The 24,807-nt window shown below is 45.0% G+C and overlaps 1 protein-coding gene across 1 annotated transcript in view; it reads left to right on the forward strand.

Moving 5' to 3' along the window:
• Positions 1–24,781, forward strand: part of LOC135901358 (ubiquitin-like modifier-activating enzyme 1) — a 43,797-nt gene extending 19,016 nt beyond the window's left edge. Inside the window, exons 13-24 of the mRNA XM_070536474.1 lie at positions 1,749–1,901; positions 2,714–2,879; positions 4,870–5,066; positions 6,820–6,884; positions 10,206–10,257; positions 12,269–12,415; positions 12,494–12,568; positions 15,816–16,014; positions 18,287–18,555; positions 22,123–22,227; positions 24,006–24,089; positions 24,728–24,781. Coding sequence (XP_070392575.1) covers positions 1,749–1,901; positions 2,714–2,879; positions 4,870–5,066; positions 6,820–6,884; positions 10,206–10,257; positions 12,269–12,415; positions 12,494–12,568; positions 15,816–16,014; positions 18,287–18,555; positions 22,123–22,227; positions 24,006–24,089; positions 24,728–24,781 — 1,566 coding nt within the window. The remainder of the gene's footprint in view (positions 1–1,748; positions 1,902–2,713; positions 2,880–4,869; positions 5,067–6,819; positions 6,885–10,205; positions 10,258–12,268; positions 12,416–12,493; positions 12,569–15,815; positions 16,015–18,286; positions 18,556–22,122; positions 22,228–24,005; positions 24,090–24,727) is intronic.
• The last annotated feature ends 26 nt before the right edge of the window (positions 24,782–24,807 follow it).

The raw sequence follows: 24,807 nt of genomic DNA on the forward strand, positions 1-24,807 counted from the left end.
TGATTACATAATTAGTCTTAATTAATTAGGCTACTTCTAAAGTATTATGATTAGAGGAAAAGGGTCAAATGAGAAAATTGTAGCGCAACATTGAAAAGCTCCCAATACAGCCTTCTGTCTATCAATACGTGCTACACAAAAGTGTTTTTCCGAGCATGAAAGAAGCCCGCGAATATACACGCAAAATTTCAGCGCGACTGGGCGCTCGAGGCAGTAATTGCTCGTTTCGCTGAAAATCAGGCTCCGAGTCTGTAAGTTTGCGCAAGTATCACACTTTTTTCTTGACCGTGAAAAGAAATAGACAGCACGTACAGTACCATGCCCATCTTGGCGATTTGGGTGCGGGGTGTAAGCTTGAATTTCGCGCAGGTGTTCCCGCATGGATAGCCTAGAAGGGCGTTCTGTTTACTACAGATTATGTGACAAATTCGAGTTTTATATTAAGCAAACGTCACTTTTGGTACATCGCAATGATGCACATAGATATCAGCAGTGTTCTGCTACAGTGACTTTTGCAGTAGAGTTGATCAATGCTGTTTAATTACATACGTAGCAAAAGCGCCTAAAATCGTCTTAATGTCTCCTAGTAGAAGGGGCAGGTGAAGCGTTGCTTGCTGCATATATATATATATATATATATATATATATATATATATATATATATATGCCACAATCACGTGAAACGAACAGTCAATGACAGTAAGAAATGTATAGGAGGAATTACGTGTTTATTATTTATTGAAATGTACAAATTATAAATAAATGAATAGAAAGTGGACGAAAGAACGACTGGCCACAGGAGGGATACGCACCCAAGTCTTCGCATTACGCGTGCGGTGCTCTTATCAATTTTGGCGCTCTTTGGCCATACCTGGCCCTTGCGCCATAAAACACCACACATCATCATCATCTTACGAATTCAGCTACCGCGGCACCGTTTTCCCGCCCACTTTCCTGGGTATTTGATACATATATGTACTAGTGTTAGGCCTGGGAGTGTTAGCCAGCGCCATCACCCGAAGATTTGGCGACAGATGTCGAACATCCTTTATGCCTCAATGCGTCACTGGGCACGTGAACATGGGGCAGGACAAATAGCCAATAAAGCCTCGTATGCTAGCGGAAGGCGTCAAAGCTGTCGGAGGCAAGACCCTCGCTATGTAATGAATGAGAGGAAAGGGCGGCAGAAGGTGCCGGTTTACGTAAGTCGCTAAAGCATAAAGCAACCAGATAATGACAACAAGGAAAGTATGATGGAATATGACTGTACCCTTCGAAACTACGACATAACACGGAACGAACAAACACGTGCACTGTTGAAAATCGAGGGGTCCGATTTTTATTAGTCATACCACAAGCCGCCAACTAACAATGACACCAAGGATACACATAGCTCTCGTGTTTGATCATTTTGAGTGACGTCGTCGTTTCGAAGTGCACTGCCATATTCCATCGGGACTAACTATTTAGCCCAGCAGCACGTCCTAAGCAAGGAAAGTATAGGGGAAATTACTTGTTTCTACATTAGAAATGAGGAAATTATGAATAAATGAAAGTAGAAGTGGACTAAAACACAACTGGTGATATATATATTGAGAATTCAGCACATTCTTTTCCGCCATTTGCAGCTTGCATGCTGGTTAGCTTACTGGCATTTGGCGATTTGCCTCGTTCAATGGGGAGAGCCCTTTAAGTGTGATTTAAAAGCACTTATCAGAGCAATGGTGCGTTTGTTGTCCCGCCCATAGGTGGGAGCTGGAGCCGTGGGCGGCGAACTTCTGAAGAACTTCGCCATGATGGGCATTGGAGTGGACAATGGCTGCATACATGTCACAGACATGGACGTCATAGAGCGGTCCAACCTCAACAGGCACTTCCTCTTGCGGTCCCACGACGTGGGCGTGAGTGTTCCCTGAATGTTTTCTATCGATTGATTGCATTTAGTAGAACGCTCTAGTTGTGAAAAAAAAGTTGTCCTATTTTCTTATAAATTTCGTTGTGTGTGTGTGTGTGAAATTTTCAGACTTCTTCTTTTTTTTTCACCTACTGCTTTTTAAACACGTCCCCGTTTTAAAACCACATAAGCCCGATTGCTACCATACCCAATAATCGCATTTGATTTATAGGAGCCTGCAAATCCCTATAAAAGAAAAACCCGGGGAGGAGGAGCGTGTAGGAGGAAAAAAGAACGACGATGGAATAGGAGTGTATACTCATACGAGAATATTGGACATGGAGGTTGTGTGTAATACGGATGTAAATATGGCATATGTATAGAGATGTGCCAACCAATTTTCATAAATTGACGTGAGAAAATTGGTGAATGCGCACCTGTTAGCCTTACAGAGACATACAAGCTGCTGTCATGTCTTTCAAGCATTGTGGAATACGCAACGCTTGCTGATGGTTGGTGCGTTGGCGAGGCGGCCCTGTTGATGAACTAGCGTGGTTAACTTACTGCATTTAAGACCGTTGACATTGACATACTCAAGCTGGACTCCATAAAACGAGCGTGTGTATGTGCACGGGGGGTGTGGTACTTGTGTGAGTTCTACGATGATAAGGTGACTTGGTTTTCCAACACTGCATTCCAGCTAGTAACGGCTTATAATCGACATGACGCCGCTGTCGATTCTGAGCCCTACGTTGTGCAACAGACGGTCTCTAGTTTGTTTCTGACATTACATCTCTTCTTTCGACCTTACACGCGAAGGCCATGAAGTCTATCATGGCCGCGCAAAGCCTGGTCGAAATGAACCCCGAAATCAACATCCACGTCCGGGTGGATAGAGTGGGTCCGGGAACGGAGCACATATACAACGACGACTTCTTCGAATCTTTGGACGGCGTGGCCATTGCGGTGGACAACGTCGACACGCGTAAGTGTCCGCCTCCTAGTCGTTCACACGCAGCGTGTCGAGGAATTTTGGACATTGCCCCTTCGGCTGTCTGTTGAACTTCACCGCAGTGCACCAGCGCAAATCAACGGGCAGTATTTAAAAAATATATATATTTCCGAGGAACGCCCGAAGTTCAGCAACTTTCAAGTAGCAATGCCTATAGGTCACGCCCTTTTATTAACAGGTGTAACAGTTGTAACGTCTTTGCTGCGTTGTAGCAGTGTTTTGGTCAGTATTACTAAAACACTGCTATAAGTCAGCAGGAAAGTTACGAATAAGTGTCATAAATGCGCATAAGACGGACGCACTACACTCTTCACGTTGCTAACTGAGAGCTGTTGAAATTCGCGCGGCCTTATGAAGTATCACTTTAAAAAATGCTGCCCATTGAGTTACGCTGGTGCACTACGGTGAAGCTCAACAGGGGCGCGATCGGAGATATTTTGTTCGCTGCGCGTTCTGTTCAGTTGCTGCAACGTCACAAAGTTGCAGTATGCAAAATTTGTGACAGCGGGGCGGAGAGAGCAGCCAATCAGGAAGCGGTGACCTCCCCGGAAGTTTACTTCCGTCGTTTGTCGTCTGCTTGCAAGCAGTATACTACAACACCAAATGTTTCTCGTCTTCCAAATGAATTAAATCTTTATCTAAAAAAATGTATTTTTCTTCTCAAGCCCAAACACGTTTTCAAATAGTAGTACGTGTGACTACTGCAATTTATAACTACAAGGTTCTTTGCGTCGTCCCTAGGTGGTGTCGCGCAAGGCGAGAAGGAAAAAGAAAAAAAAAACGACGGGAAGAGTGGCGCACTTTTCAAGAGGCAGCGACAACATCCCAGTGGCTCGCTGGCACCGATGATGTTGTCGATTTCTCGGTGCAACCGACGAATTATTTGTTTCGAGAAAGAAAAACGACGCCGGAATTCACTTTCTGTCATTTCTTCAAACGCGTTTCGCAAACGTGCCATTCTGCAGCCGCAAAGGCCGCCTGTTGGATCCAATCCAATCCACCAGACGCGCCATGCGAAGCCGTATGATCGCTCCAAACTTCTCAACTCCCGTCGCGTTCGGACGAAATGCTCGGTGGGCGGATGATTGACAGGAGCGTGTCGTCATTTTGACGTCACCAAAAACGGGGCGGCGCCCCGCGGCTGGCGACGTCGGCGCGGAGTAGGCCAATCGCGCGCGCCGGTAACCGAACGAACGCGCCGAACAACCATCTCCGATCGCACCCCAGATGACCGCAGGGGTAACATTCGAAAATTCCTTAGTATGCGTGAGCTTACAATGGAGGCAGTGTCAGCATAAGAGAAGTTGAGCGTACTTTTTCATTGAAATGGAGTCAAGAAAAAGATAAACTTATAGCAGACGATAAGACAACTTGCCGCAGGCGAACCCACAACTTTCGCATTTGCGTGTGTGATGTTCTGCCAATTAAGCTACTATGGCGCTCGTCCTCCCTTACACTTTCTTTAGTATTTGTGTAGGTGTACTAGATGTAGCCTTTGGAATGTTACCCAGCTCCACTAGTGGCTATGGCGGCGGATGTGTAACATTTTCTGAGCCGCAGATGTCATCTAGCACGTTAACATTAGGACAGGGTGGAAATTTGGTTCCATGGCGTTACCTGTATTCCGTAAGGTCACAGAGTGACTCTAAGGTTCTGATCCCATCGAGCACAGATAAATTGCAGTGCAACATTGAATACCTTGCGATGGAATTGGCCCAAATTGGGAGCCTGCTGCACTTCTCGGTAGGTATTGATGCAACGTTAAGCAGCACTGTGTTGTTGATAAATTGGTTGTGGGAGCTTGTCTGAGAAACATAGCGAAAGAACGGAACAGTGCAAAAAGAGAAACGACAAAACGCTGCTTGTATTCTTGCTTTGTCCCGTTCTTTCGCGCTGTTTTGACTCCGATAAGTATCAGCTATCCCGCGCCAATGCTCTCGTCTGGGGACCGTGCAAAGTACAGGTCGCTACGTGGACGGGCGCTGCGTGCTCTACGGGAAGCCGCTGCTCGAGTCCGGCACCATGGGTACCAAAGGAAGTGTGCAGGTGGTGGTGCCGCATATGACCGAGTCCTACTCGTCCTCCCAGGACTCGCTCGAGAAGCCGACGCCCACCTACACTATCAGGCACTTTCCCAACAACATCGAGCGCATCCTGCAGGTCTGTCTGTTTGTTTGCATTTGCCTCGTATCCATTCCTCTACGCGTACCGTCATTTCGCTGCTACATGCGCCGTAGATTTTATTGCAATAGCAATTATACGGATACTCCAGCGCATTTCTGCCGTTGCTGTGAACTTCCGCATGAAGTCCAAGGGTGATAATATCGTCGCCACGCACCATATTCTTATGTGCGAGTGAAAGCGTGTGAGGGTGAGCCGGCGATCAGCTCAATCTCGCGCATGCAACGGAGGAAAGCGGGGAGGAAGCGCGCCGTCTTCCGTCGCGCGCAGGGTTTTGGGGGGAGAGTAGGGAGGCGGAGGCGTTCTATTCCGGGCGGCTTGGACAGCCGCGTGCGCCCACCCGGGCTGCTGTATCTTGAAAGCCATCTGTGACCGAGACAGAGTCCGGCTTGCGCTGTGTTTTCGCGGCTTAGTTCGCGTTGACGCGAGAGGCAGCACGAAGGTCAATTCGCTCGCTGCTGCTGCCGCGCTTCCTCACAGCAGCGTTTGGCAGCGAGTTGCCGCGGTCATCGAGTGAGATGTGTTGATGTTTGCTTGTGCGCGCGTGACACCATGCTTGTTAATTTAGTTAGTACGCCCATGTTTACAAGTTTATACGGCCTATAAAGCTACTATTCCTACTTCGTATACATGTCCGCTAATTTTCTACCGCAATTGATGCTTCGCCTTTCGAGTGAAACCGACACTTTTTCTCTTTTTGCAGGATGCAAATTTCTTCAGGATTTTTTCATGATAAATATTATTACAAGTCGCTTCCATGAAGAGGAAAATTAAAATACACCGAGTGTTCGCAATTTGTCGATTGAACATAATTTTTAAAAATGTTTAGAGTGACCGACAGAATAGTTATAACCAATGAGTTGGATAACTCGAAGAGGCGAACATTACATGCACGAGAACTCGAAAGGCATAATCGAATAAAGAACAGTATTTCGCTAATTAGATTTTTAAGTAAATACCTAACGGTAAACATTGCAATTTATGAATTGTAGCCGATGGGTTTGCATTGTAACGAATTCTCAAGATGACACTAGTTTCGAGATATTCCTAGAGTGTACGAAGTGTTACATTCGCATTGCAGTTTTCTTGTGTTTCAATGCATAAAACGGTGGTTATTAACAAAAAGTAAGTGGCACAAGTGAAATTGTTACCACAAGTTTCTCAGCGGATATATGAAAACCGGCGCCATCCTTGGTTTGACATTAAGAGAGAAAAATGGAGCTGTGCAGGTCATGTAATGAGTAGGTTAGATAACTGGTGGACAATTAGGGTTACGGAATGGGTGTCAAGAGTAGGGAAGCGCAGTCGAGGACGGCAGAATACTAGGCAGGGCGAGAAAATTAGGAAATTCGCGGGCGCTAGTTGGAATCGGTTGGCGCAGGACAGGGGTAATCGGAGATCGCAGGGAGAAGCCTTCGTCCTGCAGTGGACATAAATATGATGATGATGATGATGATGATGATGATGATGATGATGACCATCCTCGGAATTCGTTGCATTTTTCGGCCGCGACATATTCGTGTTCCTGACGAGAATATGCACCAGCAGCAAAGCAAAATACACTTGGTTACTGCAGTATTAGCTGTGTTTGTCTCGTTGAGCTCTGAGCAACCAGGTGGCTGCACCACGTAGGCCATCCACATTTGCACCTCCACTCGTCCGGCAAAACGCCCAGTGTGCTTGCGTTTGCCGGAATACCGGAACAGCTAATACTCTCTATTATTCTTTACAGTGGGCACGCGAAGAATTCGAAGGCCTGTTCAAGCAGAGTGCTACGAATGCTGTGCAGTATTTAACGTGAGTACAACGCCGTGGTGTCTACGATCCGAGCCCGCCTCTTACCCTCGCGAAACAGAACTCCGAGGAAAGTAAATATAGCTGCATATATTCCTGCACTAGCACGGAACGCATGCACAGACACTTTGCTCCTGGTAGGGGCGTCTTCTCGCCTGTGATGGACTAACAACTTGGAGACTATTTAAGGGTTTTGGAAAAAAAGCAGGCATTCATTACGGCGATAAGGCACCGAGCCAGAAATGCAGTGGTTATTCCCTGTCTCTTCTACGTATGGGCCATGCTTTTCCTGTTACCAAGAATCAACAGCTCGCGCGAGCTGTTGCGCCTGTTCGAATATAATAGGGATAAATATTAAACAGTGATATTTTCCCCTTTCATCTTAGTGTCCAAGAGTCTCATTAAGGTACCTTCTCCCGTCTCTTCTTTTTTTAGCAAAGTGCTAACGTTCGTAATTATCTCTCTCTCTCTCTCTCTCTCTATATATACATATATATATATATATATATATATATACATATATAGTCATATAATGAGAAGCCAACAAACACTGACACCAAGTACAACATAGGGAAAATTGCATGTGCTTAATAAATTAAATAAAGTAATGATAAATTAATGGAAATTAAAGTGGATGAAAAAACAACTTGCCGCAGGTGGGAACCGAACCCACAACCTTCGCATGTCGCGTGCGATGCTCTACCAATTGAGCTACCGCGGCGGCGTTTCCCCATCCATTTTCTTGGGTATTTATGTGTACTAGTAGAACCCTGGGAGTGGGAACCCTAGAGCATCGCACGCGACATGCGAAGGTTGTGGGTTCGGTTCCCACCTGCGGCAAGTTGTTTTTTCATCCACTTTAATTTCCATTAATTTATCATTACTTTATTTAATTTATTAAGCAAATGCAATTTCCCCTATGTTGTACTTGGTGTCAGTGTCTGTTGGCTTCTCATTATATGACTAATAAATATCGGGTCCCTCGGTTAACCCCTTTCTTCTCGTTTATATATATATATATACATATATATATATATATATATATATATATATATATATATATATATATATATATATATATATATATATATATATATATATATATATATATATATATATATAGAACTTGAGTGGTGCTACAAGGTAAACAGAACAAGTATTTAATTTCGACAGTTTCGATCGGTGGACCGATCTTCGTCAGGGTTTACAACGAAGATCGGTCCACCGATCGAAACTGTCGAAATTAAATACTTGTTCTGTTTACCTTGTAGCACCACTCAAGTTCTTTACGTTTGAAAGGTAGCCTGAAGAAACCCTCTTTGCCTACTATATATATATATATATATATATATATATATATATATATATATATATATATAGAGAGAGAGAGAGAGAGAGAGAGATAGATAGATAGATAGATAGATAGATAGATAGATAGATAGATAGATAGATAGATAGATAGATAGATAGATAGATAGATAGATAGATAGATAGATAGATAGATAGATAGATAGATAGATAGATAGATAGATAGATAGATAGATAGATAGATAGATAGATAGATAGATAGATAGATAGATAGATAGATAGATAGATAGATAGATAGATAATTACGAACGTTAGCACTTTGCTAAAAAAAGAACAGACGGGAGAAGGTACCTTAATGAGACTCTTGGACACTCTGATGAAAGGGGAAAATATCACTGTTTAATATTTATCCCTATTATATTCGAACAGGTGCAACAGCTCGCGCGAGCTGTTGATTCTTGGTAACAGGAAAAGCATGGCCCATACGTAGAAGAGACAGGGAATAACCACTGCATTTCTGGCTCGGTGCCTTATCGCCGTAATGAATGCCTGCTTTTTTCCAAAACCCTTAAACAGTCTCCAAGTTGTTAGTCCATCACAGGCGAGAAGACGCCCCTACCAGGAGCAAAGTGTCTGTGCATGCGTTCTGTGTTAGTGCAGGAATACATGCAGCTGTATTCATAGTTAGAATATATATATATATATATATATATATATATATATATATATATATATATATATATATATATATATATATATATATATATATATATATATATATATATATATATATATATATATATATATATATATTCTAACTATGCAATAAACCTTTTGTTTGCGTTAGGAAAGGTTCTGCAATGGTTGCTCACGATGATACTGGCAGCGTTTTCATGGCAACTTGTTTTCAATATAGAGCATTTCGCACTCTTTAAAACAGGCCTCGGCTATGAACTCACTGGACTAAGCCGGAGAGAAAGGCAGTAGGAGCCGCCAGTAGTATGCTGATACACAATTAGTTACCTGCCAGAAATTTTTCTCTGCATCTGATCGTAATTTTACGCAATTACATTCAAATAAACATATAGGCTGCTTTGTGTCATGGGCGAAATACCGCAGCAAGTTGCCTTCGAAAACAGTCCTTTTTATTACGAGAGGAATTGTATGGACCCTCCAGGCGAAATTTAGCCATCGTCGTCGCCTGCGCCGTGAGGTTCCACATAATGTCCAGGTGCGATGCGGTCCTATCACGCTCCGCGCACCGTAAGATGTGGGTGCGAGGGAAAGCATACGAAGGTGAGCCAAGAAGGATGGTGTATTGTTGCTTGATTTGTGCCTAATGTTGGAGGTCTTGTGATAAAGCGCACGCAGGGCAGGTGAGTGGGCGTCTGCTCCGCTAGCATGGCCGTAAGGGCGCATGGCTGTCCACGCATGCAGCTGAGCGCACCAACCACCTGCGCCCTATCTTGGAGGTAATCTCCAGAGGGTGCAAAGTTGGGGCGTGCCGAGATGGCTGGTGACTGCATGTGCGCTGTCTTCGCGCTCGCCTGTAGTGCCCTGGAGGCTGCGTAATCTCGAGTTTCGGAGACGCGTCGAAGCCAGAAGCAGCAAAAAAGTTCGCTCTCCTTTATTTGCGCTCAGTTCATCGCTCCAGCATTGTGACAATGAGTGCTTGCACTCATGGAGCGATATCTCTTCATGTTTTCCTGTACGGGCGCGTGACATCATGCTTGTTGATTTATTTAGTAAGCGAATGTTTACTGCACTTTATAAGGCCGATAAAAACTGCGAACATTGCTTCGCGTAGTTTTCCGACGCTCTGCTATTGCTATCTATGCTTCGCCTTTCTAGCAAAACTGACACTTCTTGATCGTTTTATCCTTGTATTTTAGTGATATGATGCGTGAATTTCGGTGCAGTTCTTTTCGAGCTCTCGACATTTTGTGTCTTCATGCTAGCTGTTCCTTGAAAAACAAGCATGTGGGCGCTGACACCTTCGTTCGCTAATCGCTGCAGAGATCCTGATTTTCTGCCGAAGACATTGGAAACTCTACAATTTACTCAAAAGGTAAATTTTACTCCTTAAGTGTTCTGCCTTACTCTTACGTTTCTCAGCGGGTTCTCTTCTAGTGTGTATTGAAACAATCATGCCACTGCGGACGATGAATATAGCTTCAGCGACGCAGCAGCAGTGAAGACTATCACTGGGTACGCGCCAGTATATTCCAAGGGTCTACATAAACATCTATAAGGCACGAATTGTCGCAATTTTCCGTTAGTGAGCAAGACGCCAAAACAAAAGGGAAAAAAAGAAGAAAGAAAGAGAACGTGAACGTATGCTTGTTCTGGACAGCTAGCGCAGATTTGTTTTCTGTGCCGCTCCTGGTCTTGCATCGTATATCTTACAAAAGAGAAAAAAGACAGAACGAATATTATGGATATGCGGCGACACACGGTACGTACGTGATTGCCGCAGCATGCTTGAGAAATGTTTTAACGGAGCCCTATAGCAATAATATCAACCTTATTTTCATAGGTTATTTTGCTAACAAGAGTAATGCAAAGAATAGTTTATGTGATTGCGTGTTATCGGTAAACCATCATTTTATGCATGTGTGTGTGCTTCAGAATAGACTTCAGCCGCACTGAAGGAATAACGCGTCTAAAGTACGTGGTATATATAGACACGCGTGTACGCACACCAGAGCTCACAGCTGAAACACTCCCCATCACACGGCAGTGCGAAGCAGCGCTGTCCAGCTCCGACTCGACAGAGCAGCGCGAAGTGATCAAACGAACGAGAAGGGAAGCTAAGGCCGTTGAGCTCCTGGACTCAGGAGACCACCCGCTGCAGAGCCCAGGAGCTACCCACGCTCGATTCGCTCGCGCGCTGTTCTGTATAAAGCTGTCTCTCTCTCTCTCTCTCTGTCTTCTCTGTCTGAAATTCATTTATACATCGCGTAGTCCAATGAGTAGAAACCTTATGCTCCTGTAATGCAATTGTCACGGACCCTTGTATCCTGGTGTTGTCCTGTAGTGCTTTTTTGTATTATCACTATTCTGCCATCCTTTCGTGTATTATTTTTTTGCGGCTGAGCATTAGTCCATTGGCATTGAAGATGTTTATGTGAAGTTTAGACACGATTTTCTCGATGTTTAATATTAAACGAGCTTGAACTTAGTGACAATTTGTCGAAGACTCCTTTCAATCGGAATGTATACGTAACTGGGTCACTATAGCATGCGTCCACCTCAAAGAGGCGTATAGGGAAATAATATATTAATGTCGGTGATGTATGCTGTAGCATGACTGGGCTCAGTTAACGTGCAATAATGTCTGGTTAATTTAGGCAAATTGCAGTAAACGCGGCTGGTACTTGGTTCTTTCGAATAGATTTCAGTGTTTATGCGATGTGTTTCACGCTGCATAATTAGACTATATCCGAGCACTTTTGCGATTATGAAAACGATCTATGCTATTGGTACAGATTTAAAAATAGGGAGGAGTGGTTGAACATACTGCATGATCATTACCCGCAGTCTGTAATTAGTAGCAGATGAGGGACCTATTGTGGTGAAATATTGCGGCCTGTCATCTGTAAATAACCCGTTTAGCAATTTTCTTGGTCATTACAGTTTCTGTAGATTAATTGGATAATTTAATATGCCAAACCAGCTCATCTGTAAGATGCAGTACCCATCCTGGTTTCCTGCTGTCTTGATATTCGCTCTCCGCAACAGAAAAATTAAAATGATGATCTTGCTACACGCCCGTTGTTCTGGCCGTCATATCTATGTGCGTAACACACAGACGTGCGCAAACTGTTGTGGCTGCACTTCGCCTAAGCCGTCTCTGAATATTGCCCCCACGAGTCACACTGCTCTCTTTGTAGCTGATTCGCTTTCAGAAGGTACTGACTTCGAAAGCAGCAAATGTTTTCACATTCGCAGTTGCCATAAAAGCTTCCGATTAAAAGCCATCGTCGCGCTTAGAAACCAAACGTTGTGCGCCGTATACACTAATGCCTTACCGGTAGATGTACACGTGAAGCTTCACCGCCTCTGCGCTCCAATTACAGGTGGCCCTACTGAAGGAAATCAAGAAGATTCTGGTGGACGAGCAGGCGATTTATTTCGAAGACTGCGTGGCTTTCGCCAGGCTACGCTTCCAGGAGCAGTACAGCGACCAGATACGACAGTTTCTCCGCGTCTATCCCGAGAATCACGTGAGATTTTGGCTTCTCTGGTCAATGGTGGTGAAATTGTTAAGACGAGAGTCTGGCACCATACTTGCCTACTCGCAGGTCACAGCTTCGGGCGCCCCATTTTGGTCTGGCCATAAACACTGTCCCAGGCCGATTGAGTTTGACCCCAACAAGGTAAGCACCGAAAGGAATGTGTGTAGACGTTTAGCCGGAGGCCCTCAGTTATTCACGTAGGCTGACGAAGTAACACGAAATCACCGGCATCACCGAACGTTGGTCATGGCAATGAAGTCAGGTTAAACGCTACTGAGCCTCGCGTTGACCATTCATTCATTTATGGCCGCAATAGGTGCCATACATGGAGGGAAAAAAATAGGAAAGGCCCTGACGTCACGTTTTTGAAGCCAGAAATGTAGCCATGCTGGTGTGCCATCTACCTTTGCCCCTCCAATCAGCTCGCCGGAGCAGGTAGCCGCGAGCTTTGACCTTGCATTGCTACGAGCCGCCGGAAGTGTACGCTGCCGACGCGCGTCAGAACAAAACCTACGAAACTTCTGTATCAGCTTTAGTGAAGCAGACGCGCTCCTGTGTTTTTCCGTGGCGCGTTGAAGAAGACGACGAAGACCCGCGCCGTAATTACTTGAGTGTCTCTGTTGCTGGCTGACACTCACGCTCATAGACCTTAAACATAACTTTCAAGCTTAAACACCATGCTCCAATGTCGGCTTGTCTCGCAACCAAAATGCGCTGCGAGAAAGACACGGCCAGGAAATTCGTATCTCATTTTTAAGAGGCCGAGAGCAGCAGCGAGAGCTTCAGGATTGTAGTTGCTATGGCAAGATTGACGTTTGGGGTACCAGTCCCAGGGCTCCTTTATGAAAAACAGCACGTGACTTCCGCCACACTTTCTCCAACACACCTGTGCAGGCCTGGGCCTCACCTACGCTTTCTTCCTCCATGGCGTCATGCCAACAACAGCAATTGCACCAACCACGTGACCAGAACTGGTCACATGGTGTCTTCAGCTCTAAAGTGCAGAGCCCCTCAAAGGGCGGTTGGATACGTGTACCTCGGGATGAAGCAAACGAATGTGTCCCAAGCAGGTTGTCGAACCGAAGAAAAAAAATAGTGGATCAGTTCCGGCTTGGGTTCCAAGGGTTCTCAGCTCATTCCGGTCTATTTCCGGTTCGGAGACATACAACTTTGTAGCGGTTATCGAACCAGTTCGCAACACTGAACCGGTTCGTGAACCTGTACGGCATCGTAAACTTTATTCTGTCCTGCATTTGCGACACGCTAAACAGTGCTATTGACTTGTCCGCATGGCGCATGCGCAGGTTTTGTGATGGGCTTTTTAGCCCATGGCCGAAGTAGAAATTTATAGGGATGTCTCTTGCCCTTCCCTTTCCCCCAATCCAGAGTAGCAAACCAAAAGCTCTTCCAGGTAACTTTCCTGCTTTATACACCACATTTATCTCTCTCTCTCTCTCACTCTCTCTCTCTCTCTCTCTCCAAAGGTATTCAAATAGTGAAATTATCTCATTGAATCGAATACAAACATTCGAGAACAAATAAGTTTATCAAATATCGAATCGAATATCGAATACTCACAATTGCTAAAAAATGAAGTTTTGTGAAGGCTGCTCGGCAACAAAGGGCTTATTTACGGTTTTAATTAGATGTACACAAGATATTATACAACACGATCACATCTGGTGCACGATGACAATAAAACTGATGAAAAAGAGGAAGGGCACATCCCAGATGTATTTAGTAGAACACGGTGCTCGTTGAAAGAGCCATAGGCAATACTACAACACCGCGCATCGTTTTGAAGGAATTCAAACTTGTTCAGATGGCCCAAAGATGATTGATTGCTTTGTCTATATCGAGACAGCGAATTCATAGGCTGCCTAAGACGAAACATACTTACTCGATGGCCTGGTAGCTATTGCGCTTGAGTGACGTGCTCCGTGTGTTTGCTTAGGACCTCGATCGTCCGCGCAACAACTGCAGTCCTGCAAACCAGTATTATTAAAACAAGTATCCATTTGCATCAGTCTTTTTATGGGTGTACGAATAGTCATTTTTGAGGTCTAATTGAATACCAATCGAATATTGCCAGACGCGAATAGAATCGAATAATATGTCGAATACTTTTCGAACAGTTATCGAATAATTAATAGCCGTTATCACAAGTATTATAAAACGATGTTCACATACCAGTATTCTTAAAGTTGGCAGGCTTTCTGTCATTACATAGTATGTGATGAAACGATGTTTATCAAAAGCACTAATGGAGCATTCGGAGCAAACAAGAAGTTTCTACGCGCTGAGACAATGACAACGTTTATATTAGCGTCCATATAGCGTTGGTGTTACAAGAAGCCGTCCTGTTGAACTCGTTGGATTTCCTACTTTCCCTTCTCGAGAACCCCGTCATTCTTGCTCTACCCCCTGTGCAGCGCGGTTGAGGTGTCCTCTGCTGAGAGACAGTTACTGCACTGCACTTTGCCCCAACCTTTCCTTACCATCATCAAGAATCTCCTTCTCTATCCGTGTGTCCACGCGTGGGCGTTTTAAGGTTTATATATAAAGTAATAGTAGAAAACTGGCCTATAACGGCTGAATTTGGAGCTTCAATAGAAACAGCGATTCTGCGGAGCTCCTGAAACAAAGTTTCGGCCGTAGGACAAAGTTGGCATGGCCGAGTTTAGAAGTGTAAGCGTCTCTGCCTAGGTCTCTCCGCATTCTCGCACACGACGCAGCTCGCTAGTCGTAACAATCTGCTAGGAGCGTGTGTCGACTGAAGAAGTAAATATTTCAAAGAGTCGCTCATCTATTAAGCACCCATATATGATATTGAATGCTTATACCGTTTCGTGCCGAACCGGTGACCGTTAATATTTTTTTTCGATTCAGCTTTGGTTCGGGTTCTGGCACGTTTAAGAATATCGGTTGTGATACGGTTGTCGATGCGGGTTCGGGTTGAAAGCCTGGTCCGGATTTCTGCAGTCCGAATGTAAAGCGTACCAAAAAGAGCACTCGAAAGTCACCACTCAAATGTACCATTAGTCAAGTAAGCTTCAGCTTTTTTTTTTTTCGTCGCATGCGATGTGTTATATTGCCTTCCAACTATGTTCATGGCTGCGTTAAAGTAGCGTAAATCATGCTTCGTTCAAATTTCATCTAGTGCCATCAATATTGGAGGTCTGTTTCTGCCTTGAGCTACGAGACCTCCTGTATTTTCGACCGCACGCAAAAAGTATCATTTTGATTGATTGATTGATTGATTGATTGATTGATTGATTGATTGATTGATTGATTGATTGATTGATTGATTGATTGATTGATTGATTGATTGATTGATTGATTGATTCGTGTCGCATGTCTGAGCCCATGCTTTTCCATCCCGTCGTAGACGCTCCACATGGACTACATCGTGGCTGCTGCGAACCTTCGGGCAACAATGTTCGGCATTCCGCACTGTACCGCCCGCGAAGAGATCGCTGATATGCTCGAAGAAGTCGACGTACCAGCATTTGATACTCAACAAGAAGACATGCAAGTTGCCGCAAACGAAGCGAACCCACCGCAGCCCGACGTCCCACAAACCGATGGTATAGATTTACCTCAAATGCATTGCTACGCGTTCATTTATCTCATCATCTACAGCTGGCTCGCATAAATTAGGGTTTCATAAATTACAAGTGGCATAAGGACAACTTAAAGCAGATGACGTCCGAAGATAATTCAGCTGCACGCGAATGTAGTTCGAGAATGTAGGGCGAACAGCAGCGGTGGTTTTGGTCGCGACGTATATGTCTTACGGTACTGCTGCAGCACACCAAAATAGTCCAAATAGTGCAGAAGATCCATTGCACCTCGGCTCCCTCAACTACCACTGCCACCTAAATGTGCTCAAAGTGCAAGACTAAACATCGATGTAGGCAGGAAACGAGACGCAAGCGGCCGTCATTCGACTCGACAACCGTTGACCACGCTTGTGGCTATCGCGACACCGGGTTCTGTCTTTGTTCAGACGGCACACGTTCACCCAGTAAACCGTTTGCAGTGCATTCCGTCTCGGCCTCCCTGCGGCGCCGTTACCGCCACGTGACAATATCATGATAATGTTTATGACAGTTATTGTTAATCTGTCGTGAACCGACCTACCACCGGTAATGCGAGAGAGCTTCGCTTTAGGTATTTCGCTTTATGCTAATGGGGTAGTCACGATGATCACATGTTGCCTTCTTAACTGCATTTGCTCACTAACTGACACAGACTGAAATTACTCACAACAATGGCAATTCTGCTTTTAATACGAGACGTTTCTTGGAGAAGTCCAGGCACATTACGTTATAGGTCGGTTCCCGTCTCGTATCGGGGCCTGTTCAACAACAACAACAAAATTTCAGGTGTCTGACGTTGAGATTGAAGTTTGTTATGCCAAGGAAACATACGCATAAGCTCTAACCATTAAACCACAATCGCTTTTTTTTCTATATTGCCTGTCATGCAGGTGGTACCTGGCACCGTACGCACAAGCTTTCCCTATACTGACAACAGATCACACAGCCTAGTGAGCGGGAGAATCACATATTGCAAGAAACGTTGCACATTCACGATGCCCTATAGCCATCGTTTATTTCGGTGCAAGCGTTTGCACATTCTACGCACAACTGTGCATGCCACGTCATGGCCAATCTGTAACTCGCGTCTGGCGTCCGCGCAGTTGCGTGCTCCAGAACGGCCGTGGCTGTATACGTTGGAACCCTGACGTGGATCTGGCAATTTTTCGGTTATCGCATTTGAGCAACCATACAGTTCAAGCAAGCCACTAAACAGTCGCGCGTGCGTTGCTGATCAGAAAGTCATCTCATCTTCGTCGTAACCATTCGTAACACAAGCAGTTGGGGGCGAACAGCAGAAGTCAGAAGCTGAAACACCCGCAAAGCCATCTGGCCAGCGCCCGGTGCCCATACAGAATGAATCTGCACACAATACATGAGTGTAATCCTAAAACCGTTAGCACTACGGGGCTGAGAAAGTTTAAATAAAGTTTAGGCTCGCGGAGCAGTACTCCCACTCTAGGTACCCAGTCTTCTCCGTATGTAGGCATTTTTGTTGTTCACTTCCACGAAGCGTGACGATCCTCAGGACTGGCAACATGTTCTGTGTGACTGCTGCCGCTATTAGAGAGGAGAACGTCGTTGAGGATTGCACTACACTTGTAGCACGACTCGAGCTGGGAGCTGCGGCTTACTCTCGGCCCGTTGAAAAAAAAGACACCTGCGCGTTACGCGCCACGCCACGAAAGCGCTGCTGGTGTTTCTTGAGGTCCACAGGCCTTAACGAAGGTTTGACAATATTTTTGTTGGGTACGCGTGTGTTAATGACTGTATGTGCTGTACGTGTGTTTAGTTAGTCACCTTGTAGATCGTGATTATCATCGAACACCTGAAGTAGCATGTCAGGCAATCAGCCATGCTAACATCTCCAGTACATAGCTAAAGTTTCTGTATCTCTCTTGTTAGGGAGATCACTGAGCAGCACTGAGGGAGGCTTTTGTCTTCGAACTTGACTCAAGTTGGCCGCTCACAAATAGTACTCGCACCTACAAAAACACAGATAACTGTTGATATGAAAACGCATCCTCACCAGCACCTGTAATTTTTTTTTGCCGATGCCCGTTGTACTAAAAACTGTTTGTGTGAGTTCGTGCGCGAGGCTGGCTTGACCAACAGGTTATGAACTTGTAGTCTCTTTTATATTTTGTTTGTTTATTTATATTATGATGCCTATCGTTGCCCCTCGCCCTGCTTAGGTCATTGAGCTATCCTCTTCAATAACTTTTATTCTCGCTCCGTTTTTTGCACGTTTTCTCAGACGAGGAACTGCTGGCAAAGCTGCTGGAGGAGCTGCCCGATCCGGATTATCTCGATTACGTGTCGCTCAAGACGCTGGAGTTCGAAACAGATGATGACGCCAACTTCCACGTGGACTTCATCGTGGCGGCCTCGAACCTGCGCGCCGCCAACTACTGTATTGAGCCGGCCGACAGGCTCAAGAGCAAGCTCATCGCAGGCAAGATCATCCCGGCCATCGCCACCACCGCGTCCCTCGTCGCGGGCCTCGCATCCCTCGAGCTCTACAAGGTGGCGCCACTTTACTTACTGTAGCGAACGAAAAGATGCGGCATTTTAGCTTTTCGCCCTTAAATTGTGTTACCGCGCTTAAACATGTGTAAATTATTTCTAGCGAAAATTAGCAAACTAACTTACAAAGTACCGGCCAATATTTACGTGGTCAGAAGCTCTTTTAAAAAGTACACTGGTTTAGTAAGATATTGGTATCTGTGGTATTTGTTTCCTTGTGTCCTCGTCTTTTTCGCGCTGTTTCACCTCAGTTCTGCACTGGTTTAAGCGGTTCATCAGGATGTTGGAAATGAAGTGACTTCTGTGAAAAAGTAAAGCACGAAAAATAAGTGTGTCTCTAAACACAGAAAAAAATGAAATCGATACTCCGTTGGAAACCCGCGGGAATCAATCACGGCTTGGCAGCGACGATGCATTGAGCCCAGAAAGTTGTAAATGGTCGCCTAGGAAATGTTCGTCCACTCAATGCAGCAGCTGCTTGGACTTCTTGTCGGCGCTGCTGGCCTTCATGGCATCAGCTGACGCCCCAACACTTCCCACAGATGTTCCATGGGATTCAGGTCGGGTCTCTGGCTCGGCCACTCCATGACACTCACGCTTACCCTTTTAACCGAATTCTTGATCAGATTCGAGGAGTGTCTCGACCCGTTGTCCTATTGGAAGGCATATCCACGACAAAGTTTCTGCGTGCCTGTGCAAGCAGCACGCTCTCAAGGGTTTTCTCGTTCACCGCTTTTGTCATGGAACCTTGAATTCTGTGCAGCGGACCAGCTGCACGAGCGGAAAAGCAGCACCGTACCATGACGTTTCCTCTTTCATGCGGTGCAGTAGGAATCTGTTATTGGTGCATATTGAACGCCATCGGACCAGAACAACAAGAACTTGTATTCGTCCAACCAGATCACCCGTTCGCCTTCCCGCGTATACAGTTGAATTGCTATTTTGCCCACCTTACTCTGGCATCCCGGTTCTTTTTACTGATGAGCGGGTTTTTTTTTTTTTTTTGCTAACTTCCTAGCATTTAATCCAGCGAATCGTAGGTGAAATTTAACAGTCCTGTTAGCCGCAGCAGATGTCGATCTTGGTCGTCCAGGTAAAGATCGCGTGAAAACTCCGCCCCCCCCCCCCCTTACCATGGCCCTGATCCTTTTCAAAAGCACTGAAATCGTCAACTGCGCCACGTAGAACTTCCGCAGAAGCTCGTGATGTGTACTGCCGGACTGCAAGCCGCGTTCATTTGCCATTTGAACTGACTTTGCTAAATTACTTCTTTCACTCTGCCCGTTATAAACAAAATACACAGAAATGCCTATATCTGCAAATTATTGCAGTATAAAATAAGAATTACTTAGTAATCACCGAGTCACCTACTAGCCGCACTAGTAATAGTCAAGAAAAAACCAGCTAATAATGCGATACAAAGTTTCCTTGAAAGGAAGAAAAGGGAAATCTAACAGGAAGATAAGCGCTACGCCCTAGCATGTCTCTGGTGGCAGAAAAGGGCAATATTTAGGTAAGTTAGATCTGAAACAGGCACTTTTGTGATATGTTATGCGGTAATCCTTTTTAAATTTCAGCGCGAAAAATTTAAATATCACATCTTTCCTTTTTCTCTCTCTCTCTCACTATTGTGTCTTTGTTCTTTTGACGGCGTTTTTGATCGCGCCTCTTTTATGCCATTCAAGTGCTGCAATTCAAAACTTGAAACACTGAAATGAGTGAGGTTCTGAGCAATATTTTGAGGGGGACCGTTTTGTGGGCAATGTCGCACTAAGTGAGGACATTACACGTCCAGCAATACAATCGTTCTTTTTTAATGTTTCGCGACATCTAGCTGTTCAGTTTAGGCGAATTGAAATTACATCTTAAGAAAATTGAGCGCAACATCACTATTAAAAAGCGCTGAATAGTTGCTCTGTGGCTTTGACTGAGGAACGAATAAAAAAATTGTAGAAAAGCTGGGAATTAGCACTTCCACACGTCTGCTTAACAAATTTATGTATATACGTTGAACAAAACAATTGTATCTGTCCAGTTGCTTTGTTTCTGTCCTCTATACTGCAAGGCTCACTAACAATGTAACTCCTACGCCCTGCGTATATTAAAACATTAACTATTTCTGAGAGACCCCAGTAACGTTCACCTACTGGTTGTAACAAGGAACGCGCAAACACAAATGGCCAAAAAGGTTTACGAGTGTTTCAGCTAACATTGGGAGATGGCAGTAACAGTGTATCCACCCTTGTTCAGTTTTGCCACGGCACACTCAGTACTGTCAGTGACGGCGTGCCTCAGGGGAATGGGGAAGTCCTCCTTCTTGGATCCGCCAGTGCGTTGACGAGTAACTTGCGATAACAATTCGCAGGTATCCACTACGCGCTTTAGTAAAGTCTAAGAACAGTTTACACCCTTTGGCTTGCCCCTTCTGCCACACAAAAATAATCGTCATCTGCCTTGATGCGTTTCCTTTCTTTATCGCTGCGAGCCCGGAACTTTCCAGTAACGAATGGCACGCGCGTTATCAGCATAGAACAGCTTACACCCTTTGGAGTGCCTCTTCTGATAACGCGCGTGCCGTTCGTCACTGGAAAGTTCCGGGCTTGCAGCGATAAAGAAAGGAAACGCATCAAGGCAGATGACGATTATTTTTGTGTGGCAGAAGGGGCAAGCCAAAGGGTGTAAACTGTTCTTAGAGTGTAGAGCGTCTGGGCTTGCTGCGGTACAGTGTTATGGTGCCATCTATAGCACATTTGAAGGAATCACTGCTGTTTTCTCCGAGACATCTGCGCACACCTTCGCGTCTGTTTCCGCTGAGTAATCAAGCGTACGGCTAACATGAGCCTACATTCAAGATGACACGGAATTATTGCAGACACCAATGTGTATCTTAATATTGCAGTTAAAATTTTGAGTGATTACACATCTCAGATGCACATGTTATGCACGAGAGGCTTCAAACGATAGTCTTCGCGAACCAGTGCAAAGGCTAAGTAAACTTGCTTTTGCAAGTACGAATAAGTGCCTATAGAAGACGCTGATCTCATACTCTCATTACACCTATTGCGGAAATGTATGGTTACAAAAAAATTTAGACGTCATCATGACCCCCAAGCCAACACCACCGTTCAAGATCGGAACGATCTGCTGACATGACTACCGTGATAGTGCAGGTTCCTCGCTTACATCGGCAGGACCGGTTTGGACTGTTCTGTTGTCAGTGTCCACCCATTCACTTGTGGGCTTCGAGGTCATTTCATAACAGTAAAGGAAACTAAGGTGTCAGAACAAAGTAAAATACTTGTCCACATGATGTGCTGTCTTTTACATCGTAGTCCATTCAAGTACAATCCTCTAGGGACCTGCTGGAAATGTGCTGGCGAATTTTAACGGTGCTGTTGCTATAGCGGGGGGCTCGACCTTGGTGTTCTTTCACGTATGTTTTTTTTTGCTTGTATTCGTTGTCTACACCATTAGCTTTTGATATGCAATTATACGACTCTTATGAGTCTGTAATTGTGGTAATGATGCGATGGCTCTTTACAAATTACCTTTTTTGTATATTTGCAGCTGGCTCAAAGGCACGACGATCTTAAGCTGTACAAGAACGGATTTGTGAACATAGCTTTGCCTTTGTTCTGCTTTGCGGAACCCATTGCTCCCAGAAAGAAAAAGGTATGCCATTGTTTCTTTCTTTCTTTCTTTTTTTTCTCTTTCTTTATTTCTTTCTTCCTTCCTTCCTTCCTTCCTTCCTTCCTTTCTTTCTTTGTTTCTTCCTTTCTTTCTTTCTCTCTTTCTTTATTTCTTCCTTCCTTCCTTCCTTCCTTCCTTCCTTTCTTTCTTTCTTTCTTTCTTTCTTTCTTTCTTTCTTTCTTTCTTTCTTTCTTTCTTTCTTTACGGGTCGGAAAATTCTAGTCTCATAAGCGGGCTAGCTCTCTTTTATTACACATGTGTTTTCTACTTTGCCACATGGTACCTCGTCACTTTAGTCAGTTTGTCAGTTACACCAGCAGTAGTAACAGTGTCACACTAACCCTAACAAGAAAGAGGTTCACATGAAGATGGAGGCTTGAGAAAGAGAAAAATTGAGTTTCATGAAAAGCGAATGTGTCAGCCCTGCTATATGCAGAGCTTGCCACTTGAGATGAGGTGTTCAAGATGACACGAAAGGGAAAGGATACAAGAGGCTGAGAAGACAAAAGAAAAAACAATAAATAAACTATTCAAGCCCAGATGACTAACAAAAAAGATGGATGCTTCAGGTGATGAGCAGCAGCCAAACGAGAAACGTCGCTGGAGCCAACGTTTCGACAAGGGTACTTGTATTCGTCAGCAACTGCTTCGACCATTAATTTTTATTCGACCACTGTTGATTAGTGTTGATTAACATTGGCGTGGTTGCACTTGCGGGCGTCACTACCACCGCGGCTAGCGCGTGATAGACTCGCGTTCAGCTGGAAACACTGCAGCCGTGATCAGGGATGCTGAGAGAGGGGAGTATAGCGTCCCGCGTCGTTTGCACAGCTGAATGAGTCGGCGGCTCCTCGTTGGTCTCGTCAATCGGCGGCGAGCGGCATGCCGCAAAAATATAGCTATGAGACTCGACTATCAGACTATGAGCGATGAGAAATGTTGCCCGTGGCCTGTTATTGCGGCGCGCTTTCCGCCACTTGCGGCATGCCGCGCGCGTTTTTTCCTCCTAGTGTGCACGTACCTTCACTGCAAAAGAAATAACGTTGTTATTACCAAGTTTGCTGACATCACTGGTTGCACAAAGATTGACGGCAATCGTTCTCACCCGAGCTGGGACTTAGTATTTACGTTCAGGTTGTGTTGGTACTGCTTCATGTGGTCAATAACACGGAATGAAAGGTAACGTGTTGCAATTAGAAGTTACCCAAAAAAGTACACGAACAGCCGCCGTTAACGCATTAGTGGTGACTCCCTGCCCAATATTTACTCCTTATGTAATACTAATTCTTTAAGGTAATAAAGTGAAACGGTTTGTGTCAATCTAGAGCACTCTAGCACCAGTAACCCGCAGTGCATGGTCGGGCTCGCACGAAAGGCGACAATTGAACTTTTTACAGACGAGGTGGAGTGCTCAGCAACTGAACAGCGATAATCGGACCGCATGGTGACAGCCCCTCCCACTTTTTTTTTTTGTGCACCACCGGTCAGCGCTGGCTGATAGCTGAGGGGTCCGAATGCAGTCACAATCCATCACCACAAAGGCACCCGCTTTCATGCGATAGGAACAATGTGAATAAGATCGGTGTTCCCAGCACCCACCGGTCGCGCAAAATAGTTCTGGCAGCCGCGCATAGTCACGAACATACTTATACTGCAAGAGGGCCTTGAGCGCGACACGCGTAACTTAGGCCTCATGTAGTGTTGTTCTGGGCCATTCTGGAGTATGCTCATCACACTCGGTGTTTTCCGCTTTTCAACAGTTTAACGACCAGGAATTCACACTTTGGGACTGCCTCGAAGTTGAAGGGGAGATCACGCTTTCCCAGTTTCTCGAACATTTCGAGGTAGGTGGTGTTCATTTGATGTCACCTGATACGTCTGCCCAATATTCCTTTATACGTCTACGCTACAGAATATGTCTTGCGTTGTGCCATGACTAGCGGACTGTGATGTACACATTTTTTTTATCGTTCGAGCACAAATTATTAGTAATCAACACGGGATCGGCATCCTATTCCTGAAAGCGATGCAGAGAATCCATGGACGGAGAGGACTATATAGTCCCTGTTAAAAGCAAGGGATAGGGTACGGTGCTTTCTTCCAATATGAGCGTGCATACGGAAGCATTTCAACTGGTTGAGCACCGAAGAAAGCCTGAGAGACAAAGAGACTATCATAACTAGAACATTTTTCACTGTACCATATTCGTTTTCCCCACGCCGCAGTTCCGGAGCGGACCGCCCATTCCCTGGCGCCTTGTCACGTGGTCCCTCCGCCTCGAAAAAAAAAGATTTTGTGTTAGAAACATTGCTCATATTCTGACGTGTAGATTGTATATACGGTCTAGCGTCCAGAAATAGTCACTTGAAGCAAAAAAGAAGAGAGAGAGAAAGAGAAAAAGAAAGCTTTCGTAAAGCTTTTGGATGCTTCGTTTAAAACCATTGAATTATTATCGCTCTAACTGTTGACGTACACATTCTAGTCCAAACTGAAGCTCTACGATTGGTTCATCCACTGCGGCTTGGTGGTTTTATGACAGCCGTAGGCAACCACTTCCGCTGA

Source organism: Dermacentor albipictus, chromosome 3 (genome assembly GCF_038994185.2).
Source record: "Dermacentor albipictus isolate Rhodes 1998 colony chromosome 3, USDA_Dalb.pri_finalv2, whole genome shotgun sequence".
In the NCBI taxonomy this organism is placed as follows: domain Eukaryota; kingdom Metazoa; phylum Arthropoda; class Arachnida; order Ixodida; family Ixodidae; genus Dermacentor; species Dermacentor albipictus.